Here is a 12,837-nt window from a genome sequence, read left to right on the forward strand (position 1 = left end):
GATAAAGTCAAATGTCACTGACTCAGCGTGATAATAACTTAAGTCACACTGACACTAATCGTTCTCATATCGGACTCATATCGACACGCTCCCAATGTTATCCAGTAGTTAAAGTGGGTCGAGGTTATTATCATTTAAACACACGATAAACAAATCAGTTCCACTTTAAAAAGAATGATTAAAAGCTGCGTTTAGATTTCCTGAGTAGAGTCCCGCTTCTATCACATGCACAGGATGTTTTGGGGTTTTCAAGGATTTTTTTTGTTGTTTGTAAAATCTGAAATAATTCAAGATCAATATCTGGATCACATCTGCATGGAGCATGTGTTCGTGTGTGTGTGTGTGACAGAAAGGTCAGTTTAACAGGAAGTGTTGTGTCCACATACAGACCGGGCGCCACAAAGAAATCATTATGATGGACTGGCGTGTGTGTGTGTGTGTGTGTATGTGTGTGAGAGAGACGACAGAGGGCCCACTGTGGAATGATGCAGCTCTTTTCCTTCTCTCTCTCTATCTGTGTCAACATTTACATTTCTTCCTAATGTTGCACAACGCTGCATAAATGGCCTAAAATTCGGCAAAATAAAATGAAATGCAGCTTTATATGAAGAATCTTCTGCAACTCGAATCAGTGCACCACAATATCCAAAGTTTGACCCCCCCAAAACAACCAAAAACAACTTATTACTCTGAAAAACATTGTATAATTGCTTTTAACTTGAGTTTATATTGAAGCACTGACGTTAATCTACTCATATCACAATTTTAAATAAATGTATGTGATGTAATTATTATTATTTTACCTTTATTTTAATTTCAAAGACCAAAGACACAACAATAACAACCCTGCTAAACGATATTAGGTAGGTAAATAGAAGAAAATGAATGAATTAGGGCCGGGCAATATATCAATATTATATCGATATCGTGATATAAGACTAGATATCGTCTTAGATGTTGTCGTATATCGTAATATCTTGACATAGCATAGGTGTTTTTTTCTTGGTGTTCTAGCTGTACTATTATCTGCCTTTTACCCACTTTGTCATTATATCCACATTACTGATGTTTATTTATCAATAATCCCATTGTGTAAATATGTCGTGAAGGCACCAACAGTCATCCCTATAAGATTGTTGCGATATTGATATCGAGGTATTTGATCGAAAATATCATGATATCTGATTTGATCCATATCGCCCAGCCCTAGAATGAATAAAAGTAAAGATAAGATACGATTACGGTGAAGTTAAAAACATTTGCAATCAATTAAAATGAGGTTTGAAATAAGACCTTTAAACAGCTGTAGTGGCGGTGGGTGAACCTTTTTGTTCAGTTAGCTAGCAGCACAATATTTAAACTGATCATACAGTAAATACACATTAAAAACTCCAGATATATGTTATCAGTTTATCTCTGATTTTGTCCGCCTGTTATTTCATATTATAATTTTACTATCTTGGTCTATTCTGCACAAACATCATCCGTTTCATGAGAGTATTTATTTTGTGAAGTTTTTCCTTCTTCGAAACAAGCGTCTAAAGGATAGATGATGAGGATTTATCGCTGTGCAGACTGTAGAGCCTCCTGAGGCAAATTTGTGATTTGTGATATCGGACTACACAAATAAAAAGTGACTTTAATGTGAAGATGTATCAGCGGCGAGTTACCAAGAGAAAGAAAAAGGATTACAAATCATTTTTGGTTAAATGTGGTGTCATCAAAGTAAATCTGATTTGCAGATGAAAATCATCTATCTTACTTCTGAACTAGTGTAGTGATTTTATTAGAAACCTTTATATCACAGTAGTTGACATCAGTATGCTGTGATTACACTACTAGAAATAAAATGAAATGTAATCTTACGTCATTATTTTTGTTGTTGTTTTCTTTTATTGACACAGATAGGGTTTTTTTCGACATTTACTGCAGTGTTTATGTGTCTGTGAGTATTACATCATCTGTATGTAAATGTGCTTTCTGTCTCTCTGGTTACAACATCTAGCTGTGTGTGTGTCTGAGAGAGAGAGAGAATCAGCACTAAGGTGTGTGAGAGAATCTGTTAGTAAGTCAGATTATATTCTGCAGTGTGTTTGGTTGTAAATTCACCAGCTCTGTGTTTGTGTGAACACGTGAGCTATCATGGTCTCATGAAGTGGTATTAGACACATCTTATTATGTGAGGACTACTGGTGTAATACTGTGTGTGTGTGTGTGTGTGTGTGTGTGTGTGTGTGTGTGTTTGTGTGTTTGTGTGTGTATGTGTGGTAACATCATATAAACCCAAGCAGATTATGAAAAGAGGTGCTCTCTTTCTTTCTTGCATAACTCATTAAGAAAATGAAACACACACACACACCTATTGTTGTTAAAAATGCACAGACTTGCACACTGATTTCAACACGTGTTACGACACTCAATCTAAGATTTACTCCTTTAAACACAATTATATGACTGCTCTGCTTCAGTCTCACGCTGAACATCGACGCTGTTAAACAGACGTAATGCAGTTTAACAGGCTGGTGGATGCTGCACAGGCCGCAGAAACAAGATGTGTATATATATATGTATCTATATGAGGATTATATTCACTTTCAGAAAGTGAGACTCATATCTATGGTTGTATTTAGACTATTGTGGATAATGTTGTGAGTATTTAATCCTAGATATTTCAGTCTGGAGGACTTTAAGATCAATAAATGTACTAAAATCAATGATGTAATTAGCTGGCATTTTATTTCGCTGCGCCAGTGTCTTTATAGTCGGAGTTATTTTTAAACATAATTTGTTTTCAAACAGTTTAAACTCATTTTGAGATGGAATTTATCGTCTAATTGTGTGTTTGTTTGTTTTCCAGGTGCCACCAAGGAGATCGGCTCAGCGTTGACGAGGATGTGTATGAGACACCGCAGCATCGAGTCCAAACTCAAACTGTTCACCACGTAAGAGACACACACACACACACACACACACACACACATACACACATACACACACTTACAGAAGACACACACACACACTTACAGAAGACACACACACACACACACACACACACACAGAGTGACATCATGTGATATTTACCAGGGAGGTGAAGGTGTTAATGATGGCGTGATGGCACTTTGTATGTGACAGTGTGGGAACTTAACACACTAATTACTCTCAACTGCCTGTATGCTCATACGCATGACAGCCTGCGTGCGTGTGCGTGTGTGTGTGTGTGTGTGAGTGAGCAGTGTTTCCTTATTTTCCCCCGTCATCAAAGTCACCGCTGCTACATCACAGTTGTTTTTCTGTCGTTACCGTCTGCTGTGGTTAGAGAAGCTGTCAGTCAGATGACTCATTCTCCCACTTTCTCTCTCTCTCACACACAAACACACACATATCAAAGTAGTGTAGTCATTTTATAGTTATTTTATGCAAATCACCTCTAGTTGTAAAGCTATTCTAAATCAGTAATGATTGAGGGAAATGTTAGCACCACTAGTGGCCATAACTACAAAATAAAGCATGACCCAGATTGTTAAAATATAGTAAATTATTCTTTAACATTTTTATCAGAATTTATTTCAGCTTCTCAGATGTGAGGATATCTTTTAAATAAAATATGTTCAGTTTTTCGCCTGTCTGGACTCGTTCGGTTTGATAAAACAAGCAAATTGAAGATGTCATCTTGGGTCTTGGGAAACTATAAAGAGCATTTTAACTTTTTTTTGACATTTTATACACTAAATTAACCAGACAAGCAGGAAAATAACTGTCTACATGTGTGCAGATGTGCATATATATAAAGTATATTAAAAAATACATGGATTTTAATTCATGGGCACATTTTGGAGTAGAAAATAATACACATAAATGATGCAATCATTAATTGCATGAATGAAAAATCTAATAAAATTAATAATTTAGACCCAAACTGACAAAGAGATTATGTTTCTTTATAATTCCTGACACTCTAATGAAGTGATTGAATTTAACCTGTAGGATGAATTCAAGAAGATATAAAGTTTAACTCGTTTATTTAGTAAGACTTTATCTTTTTCTCTCAGAGCTCTCTCAGAAAGTCTCATCACGCCGCTGGAGCTGAAGATGGAGGAGTGGAAAAAGGTGGCGAGTCAACTGGATAAAGATCACGCTAAAGGTATGTTAACACAGTAACACACACACACACACATGTATCTGTCTGCACACACACACACATACTCTCCCTCACTGTCGGCTCGTTCTTGTGTTCAGAGTATAAGAAGGCCAGAGCGGACATCAAGAAGAAATCATCAGACACCATCAAACTGCAGAAGAAGGTCAAGAAAGGTAAGAAATCCTGTCAACAGCACCTTCAGTGAAGTCAGTGAAGTTGGAGATGAAAAGCTTGTTTACTGCAGGAGAGGAAGCCACATGCTGCTTCATTCTTCTTTCCACCTTCCACAGTGAGATAATCCTCACAGTAAACATGAGGGAGTCTGTTTGATCCTGCCCTCATTCTGCTGAGTTAAGTGTTTTCAGATCTCTGCTGCATTACGTTATACTGCCTGCCTCCCGTCAGTCATCTGGCCCCCCCGAGGGACCAAATAATCCCTCAGAAACACACGTCTTCGCTAATAGAAACGCCAAATCCACTCTTATTAAACCAATATGGAAGTTTAGCATATAACAAATAACACTTGCATCTTGACTTTAATGTTAACATCAGTGACTCGTGACTTCACTTAGACTTTAACCTTTTTTCTTGAAATCTTTCCAAGAGCCGATAGATTAGAAAAAATCTTTATTTTCCTGCTAATTTAACTGATATACTTTAAAAATCAATCCCGCAGCAGCTGTTCACATTATGCAAGATCGAGTCCAAGGTGCGTTTGTCAGCGCCGACCAGCAGACAGACAAATAATGACTTTTTTATGAAGTCAAAAACAAACTTCAGGACTTGGACTTGACCTGAGTCTTGTTGCTCTTGCCGAGGGACTTGATTTGGGATTTGACTCTAGACTTGTAAAACAGGGAGACTGTGGGATTAAATGTTTTGCATCAGAAAAGATGAGGAGCTTTATAGTCAAACTATCCCATTGAGTGTTTAAAAAAAAATTAAAATCTGAATTACATTTTAATTTTAATGTCTCTAAATCACAAAATCCAGGTTGTTAAAGCAGCTTCTGTGCTGTGTCTGTTGGACTGTTACCATAGCAACCCAGATATATATCCAGGCAGTCACCTGGGCCACACCCTTCCCCGCTATCAAAGCGACACACCCTGTGGTTGCCATGGTTGCACCTGGCCTTGCCATACCATAACCACTGAGTGCTTGCCAAGGAATGACTTTGGACGGCCTTCTATGGTGGAAATAGAAAGGAAACGCCCAAGCACGTGCACAGAAACACATTCATGCGTTCATGCATAAACTTACACCCATGCACACACACCCACACACACACACACACACACACACACACGCACAGGCCGCAATCGAAATGAAACCTTGAGGCCTTTATACAAATATCCACTCTGTGCTCTCTCAACAAATTCAATACCCAAATGCACAGAAATAGTCGGTATACACACACGCACACCCACACACACACACACACACACACACACACACACAGACCCGCCCATGGTAAACTGAGTGATGTCTGATGTGGCTTTAACATCTCTGGACATGTTTTCTGCTTCGTGTCTTTTTTTTTTTTCTTCTTTCTTTTCTTTTCTTTTCTCTTTTTTTTTTGGTCTCTTTCCACATCATCATTCCCTCCGCTGCCTTTAAATCATCATCATGACTTTTAGCACCAACTGTCAACTGCCAGGCTTGGTGTTAAATGATCAGAAAAAAAAAGTTAAAGCATGTGAAGAAAAGTTTAGATTGAATCCAACTTGGGTGTTAATTTGATAGTTTTGTCCGTTTGTTCTGCTGGTTGTGATTCTCAGCATCTCCTCCCTTTAGCTACTGCTGACTTTCATTTAACAGTATAGAGACATCTTCACCATTTGTTACTATCTTCTGGAATAAAATATTAATTCATAGCAGCACTGTCGCTACAGAGTGTCACTGCTTTATAATATTCTCCAGGCGTTTTTTACCATCTTCAGTATCTTTGTAGTTTGGAACATCTAGTCTCACTTAACGTCATGGAAACGGAGGTATCAGAGAGGAAAGATGACTAAAGTTGTCAGAATTCGTGCTCGGCTCTTGGAGCTGTATACTGATGAAAAGACGCCGTTCTTTTGCCCGAAAACTACGAAGACAGTGACATCGTTAAAAAGAAGAGACACAAGCAGTCAGACACAAATCAACAGAGTATCCAGATTATTGCGATGGACCTTTACAGCTATATTTGTACTGTTTGTCTAACTTTGTGGTGCTTTTTTCCGAACCATGTGATCAGCTTTTTGGCTTTTTATTTCATTTTTTATTATATTTCATCTATTAACTTACATATTCTTCTTACCAATCTTCTTATAATCTGGAATGAACCAAATCAGAGGAGTTTCTCATTATTCTCTTTACACTCCCAGAGAGACGATAACGACACAAGTAAGCTAAAAAGAAATTGCGAGACGGAGCCGCAGCTTCATATGTTGTCATCGTGTAATGACCAACACTCACATACACGCCCATAAAGACACCGGTGTGCCTAAACTGTTTCTGTACAGTCACCAATCAGAGCTCCACATCATAATTACATCTCTCTTTGTGTGTGTGTGAGTGTGTATTTAGACACCGTATAATAAGTAAGGACTACGCTGCTGTAGCTGCTGGTTAAAGAACACTACTCTTAACAAAAGTAAAGTTATTTTCAGCCTGGAACTTTTTACAAACTGTTTTTTTTTTGTCATCTTGTGTTTTATTCACTCTGCAGCTTTACAGTACGTTCCCCTCAGTTTACAAGTAAGCACTGCTCTTAAATAGACACTAATGTTGTTAACTCACATTTACACCAACAGAACTGTTTAACTCTATTTTGAACAGATTTGGCCTTTTTTTCTTTTTTCTTTTTGGCTACGTTCAAATCCTGAAACCTCCTCACAAGCTCCGTTTTGAATTTGAATAATTTTATTTTTGGCTCACAGTCTGTTACAGTCCGTCTCTTTTCTCTGTTCACTTCAGTTTGTTTTGCTGTTTTGTTAGAACATTTTGTAGTATAAACATGTGCAGGATGATAACGTATGTTTGAATGAAAAGAAAAATGTAACAGTAAACATCTTGTCCATCACTGATAATCCCATCTGATCCTGTTTATGTGTGTTTGTCTGTCAAAGGCTACTTTCAGGGACAAATGTCACACTAAAGAACAGTTAACTGGGGACAGCTTGTGCATTTGGGGACAAAAGCCGCGTCTTCAACTGGTAAAATGCAGATTTTTGGTTCATGGGTTAAGTTTAGGGTTTAGAGTAAGCTTCCAGGAAATGAATGTAAGTCTATGTAAAGTCCCCAAAAGTGACCTAAGCAAATGTATATGTGTATATATGTGTGAGCTCTGTCATTATGTGGTGTGTAACCACTTCAGATAGCAGATCTCGAACTGCTCAGAGAGAGAGAGAAAGAGAGAGAGAGAGAGAGAGAGGCAGATGATGGGAGGAGGGGTTAAGATTGGTTCGCCCTTTCTTCTAGTTTAATTGAATTAGGAGTAACGCTTATTTTGAAATTTGAACTCAACCAATGAGATGAATAGACAAACAAAGCATGACATCGGCCGCACCAGATTTCACAGGGATTGTTTAACCTTTGTAAAAAAACAAACTTTAATGATATGATAATCACACACAAATTATACAAATAAAACAAATACAAGCTCTTTGCAAATATATCTCTCAAATTTGTGTTAATTATTGAAAGCAGTTTCCTGGAGGGGATTCTTTAAGCTTCAGACTCAGGCTGCGTTATGGAGTGGTTTATTTCTCAAACGTGAATTATTAAAGAGCTATTTCACCTCCCATTTATGCTTGAACACCCCCCATTCACAAATCTTTTAAAAAATCCATTAAAAATATATGCATATCAAAATTTGAGACCCAAGTTCAATTTTGGTCTTAAAGTTTACCGCAAAATATGAGAGCAGAACCTAATTTGTGACCAAAGACCTTTTTTTTGTTACGGACAGAAGGAGCGTGTGAATAGTTGACCGTGTGCTCTACCTCTTTGGTTTGGTCTTGAAGTTACAGGTGGGATTGGGGATCCTAGTTTTAGGCCTTTGCAGGACCCCAAGAGGATGAATGCCAAGTAGACAAAGAGATGGATGAGATAAAAAAGACAAAAGATGATTGCTGACCATGTCCTCCATGTGGCTTTACACAGAAGAGGGGGAGAAGAAGAGACGGATGGAAGGAGGGGTTGAATTCATCGTCTCCACGTCTCCACAGCGGTTACTGTGGTTAGAAAGACAGAGCGAGGATAGATGGAGGTCTATATAGGGAAGAAAGGGAAAAGGAAATATATATCATGATGATAAAGATAAATACAAATGGGAAATCCCATCTCCGAGGCAAAGGAAGAGGAAAAGAAAGAAGAGGAGGTTAAAGATGAAAGAAGAGACAGACGGATGATGTAATTATCTCTTTCTCAAGTGGTTGCATTAAAGGACGAGGGGGGATAATGGAGTATAGAAAGAGGAGGACGAGGAGGAGGAGGAGGAGGAGATGATGTCATGTGGCTCTCAATGGAAAGAGAAATGTCAAAGTTTCAAAGAGTTAAAAGACTTTGAAGGAAAAGAGTAACATAAGGATGAGATTGGTGGAAGAAGGGAAGCTGAAGAAAAGTTGTGAAGCAGCAGCAGGAGGAGGAGGAGGAGGAGGAAGGTCAGAAAGTGAAGTTGAAGGAGGACGGAGGTTAAAGCAGGTGAACCGTATAAATGTTCTTATTTGAATCTCCTGGCTGATTTTTGCGTACAGCTGCTTCATGTCTCGACCTGCCCCGAGAAACAAAGCTCCACAGAAACCCTCGTAACACCTGGACTGAACCGTCTGACGCTGATGACATCATTAGGATGTGACGCAGATGGTCTAGACTTCCGGGGTGAATAAGCTGCTTTATGTTTTAGATGTGAAGTGAGAGCTCTGCCATTAGTGGGGAGGGGAGGGGGGGGGGGGGGGATTAGTCACTGTGATTAAAAGCATATGTTGCAGCATCAGCAGAAAGCATATTGAATATTATGACAGCAGTAATGGTGTCATTTACAAACTGCTTACAGTTTATCAGTGATAAACATGCAGGAGGAAGTTGTTTATACAATTTATAGACATAATTAGAGTGGGGGGCATGTAAGTAGGGGTCTTAATGGGTCGACTTAGTTATTAATATCTAGAAGATCCAACCCTGGACCTCAGTGTTTGGTGTTTTCGCTGCGATTGAGTGCCTGCATTTTGGATAGGGGGTAATTATCCTTTGGTCCCTCTTTCTTAACGATCAATTAATGCACATTGGATTCAAGTTTGGTTCCAAAGTTTTGGTCCAGTTAAGACACTGTGATATTTGAGGGTGTTTGAAGTCAGCTTTTAATATAATATTTTATATTTTAAGGTGTAAACAGCTGGCACAAACAGGACAACACTTTGAGCCAGTAGTCATGACTTTAAATGTAGTGATTAGTAATGAAAAAACAATTTAACAAAACTTCCAATAAATGTGTTTTCTCCTCTAGATTAGTATTCCTGTCAGTGTGCACAGCTGAACTATTAAACATTTAAAGCCTCACTTACTAAAACTCAAACCCCCTAAAATTCCAGGTGAACATCACTGCAGTACTTTTTAACTTTATAATGAATTACTATTACAATAAGCATGTTGAAAATGTGCAGTTGGAACAACTTCAGACAGGCATAGGTAATTAATATGCATTGATTAATTAAAGAATAATCAATAAACAGCATTAAAATCTTAATGCAGTTGTATGTATGAACACAGCATAAACACCAGGTGAGGGTTAGACTCCCTTTGAGAGCTCATGCAGTCATCATTTAAAGAGTCTTTATGTGCTTCAGACAGAAATACCAACCAACCCCCCACACGGTCGGTCTGAAGAGAAGAGGCCGTTCAGCAGCAGCTTGTTCTCGTCGTAGGTGATTCCTCATTTAACCCAGCCTGAGGCTAGCAGTACCTGTGAGAGTGAGGAATGCAAACAGACTGGTTTATGGTGAAAGAAAGTGCAACTAACGAGGCTCCGAAGCATTTTAAAGGTTATAACTGTTGGTTTCACTCTTCATGCTTCGAGTCTTCGGCTTTTTAAAGAAAAAGTCTGGCAGTAATCTGTATAAAAGACGTCTTAATCTGTTTCTCAACACTTTGTGACTTTTTTGGACACTTCCCTGACATATAAAGGCTCAGTTATTTCATTACACAGCTGATTTCTGTAGTGTTTACAAACATTACTAAAACTAGGAATAAATACTGCATTTGTCAGGGACTATTTTAAACGGAGGAAGGATAAACATTTTGATGCTTCAGTGATTCTATTCAGCAGCAGGATGTTGTTTGCAGGACTGAGTCAAAATAAAGTGCAGTGGCTATAGTCATGGTAACAGGGCTGCAAATAACTATTATTTTCATTATGGATTCATCTTTGGATTATTTGTTTGATTAATAGATTGGTTGTTTGGTTTATAAAATGTCAGAAAATGGTGATTAACATAGATCATTGTTTCACAAAGCATAAGGTGATGTCTTCAAATGTCTTTTTTTGTCCACAAATTGAAGATAATTCATATTATTATCATAAAAAAGAAAAGAAACTAGAAAATGTTCATATTTGTCTTTTTACCTTAAAGAATGACTCAATTATCAAAATAGTTGCCGATTAATTTGATAGTTGGCAACTAATCGATTAATCGACTAATGGTTGAAACTCTTCATGGTAATAAAGGAACATGTCAGTCAGTACATCGTTGTGTTCGATGTGATGTGAAAATCATTTTCGCAAAAAAATGGAGCTCAATGGCACAGAAGACACATATCAGGCTTTGAATAGAGAGACTGGATAAATTAGTTGTTGGTTTTGATCTTGATTTTAAAGCAACTCACAAAAGAATATCATAAAACATGCTGTATAAACACATCATTGAGACTTGTGTAGTTGGCATGAGCAGTGAGCCTCCAGGGTTGGTCGGACAAATGAAGTCAAGTTCTTTTTGAAGTCACTGAAACCAAATTAACAAAAGATACCAAAGATGTCAGAGTCCCGCCCACACTGTTTGATTGACAGCTGATCTCTGTGAAATGTAGACGTGAACCACAACGATGGGAAAAAGAGTCCTCTCATAACAAGTTGTCGTGTCTCCGACTTAAACAGAATTAAGTTTATTTAGACTTCGGCTGACACGAGGCATCATGGGTTTTTTTTTAGCTTTTCAGGCACTTTCTTTTTATTTACTGCCCAGTCTGATACATCAGAGCCTGAGAAAACATACAAGATACCCTGTAATAATCACCACATGATTAGCTTCACCAAGCCAGAGAGCGATGAATAATATGGTAACTTAAAATATGATGACGCATAAAACTGTAGATCCTGTTTGGAAACAAACAAAGGGTGTTATTACAGTACGTTTCCCAGCTGGAGAGAATTAGCTTCATCTGAACTGCGGTTCACCTTTAAATGAAGCGAAAGAGGCGGCGGCGGCTCTCTGCAGGATGGAGCCTCTGAGTTCATGTCTTTGTGTTTTTGCTGGGTGGCGAGCTCAGACCCTTATAGAAACACAGTCTGACAACACGCCGCTTGTCTCGTGTGTTTCCACAGAGGTCAGACGTCAGGAGGACCAACAGCACGCCGACACTGAGCCTCTGTTAGCAGCGTGGAAATTTTCCCCGCTGTCCTCTCCATGCTCTCACACACACCTGAGTGAACAGGCTTGTGTTTGGCTTTCTTACACAAAGTCCCACAGTGTGTTTTTGGCTGCGGAAACTCCTTTTTCGCAGTTTTCCGCGAGAACGACCGTCTCCTTGTCTGTTTTTTCTGCTTCTTTCTCTTGTTTGAAGTTAGGAAGAGGATTTGTTTTTTACCCTGTTTGTTATAAAAATCTAGAAATCTGGTGAACATATAAGCCCAGATTTCAAGATCTAGGCTTTAAGGTATTAGATGATTATGATTTTAAACCAGAACAAAGACGCTGTATTCATGTGTCAGTGGGAAACTCCGGCACATGGGACGTTGGTGAGGTCACCAGCTAAACAGCGGAGCATTTAACACAACACAAGCGACAACTGTGACGAAGAGCCGCAGCCCTGGGAGTTCTTCTTAAAACTCTTAAACACTTCAGGACTTATTTTTACATTCAGTGGTTGTGTGTGTTTCCACAGCCGGGTGGTCCGCAGGTCAGAGCCTCGTCTGTATTCTCTATCCTGCAGGTCTTACCACCTCGCTCAGGCCGGATCAACGCTGCTCAGCTCTGCCAGCATCTCCACACCTGGTGTAGAAACACGATTCTTACCATTTTTAGATTCAACGCTTCTACTACTAGAGCTGATTAAGATTCAAATGGTTTAGTTTGACTTTTCTAACATGATGAAATGTTGCAGAGTTAGTTGCACTAGTAGCCAGAGGAGAAGTGTGGATTCAACTCTTTAGAAGGAGAGTTTTAGTCTTTTAGGACGAGCTGAGGTGGAAAGTATGGAGACATCATGCAAGACAGTATTTTATCAGTACTCCAATGCCGTATCTTTGCACTGAACCTTGTAGAAGAACAGTTTGCATTGATTTTATCTTGTTTTTTTAGAGGGATACATCATTGAAGTATGTTTGTGTTTGTCTGTGCAAAACATGCTGATCCAATCACTTTAGTCTAAATGTTGTTTATGAGGGTTTTACAGCTCAATGAGTCAGTCAGATTCTTAAGGAAATCCCTCAAAATGTTTTAAAT

At 38.6% G+C, this 12,837-nt stretch overlaps 1 protein-coding gene across 4 annotated transcripts in view; it reads left to right on the top strand.

Moving 5' to 3' along the window:
* The window catches only part of mtss1 (MTSS I-BAR domain containing 1), a 215,471-nt gene that overhangs the window by 187,829 nt on the left and 14,805 nt on the right, over positions 1-12,837 (top strand). For all 4 annotated transcript variants that reach the window (XM_062416009.1, XM_062416008.1, XM_062416010.1 and 1 more), the window contains 3 exons: positions 2,858-2,942; positions 4,050-4,141; positions 4,237-4,311. In XM_062416009.1, coding sequence (XP_062271993.1) covers positions 2,858-2,942; positions 4,050-4,141; positions 4,237-4,311 — 252 coding nt within the window. The remainder of the gene's footprint in view (positions 1-2,857; positions 2,943-4,049; positions 4,142-4,236; positions 4,312-12,837) is intronic.

The sequence above is a fragment of the Scomber scombrus genome, chromosome 3 (genome assembly GCF_963691925.1).
Source record: "Scomber scombrus chromosome 3, fScoSco1.1, whole genome shotgun sequence".
NCBI lineage: Eukaryota > Metazoa > Chordata > Actinopteri > Scombriformes > Scombridae > Scomber > Scomber scombrus.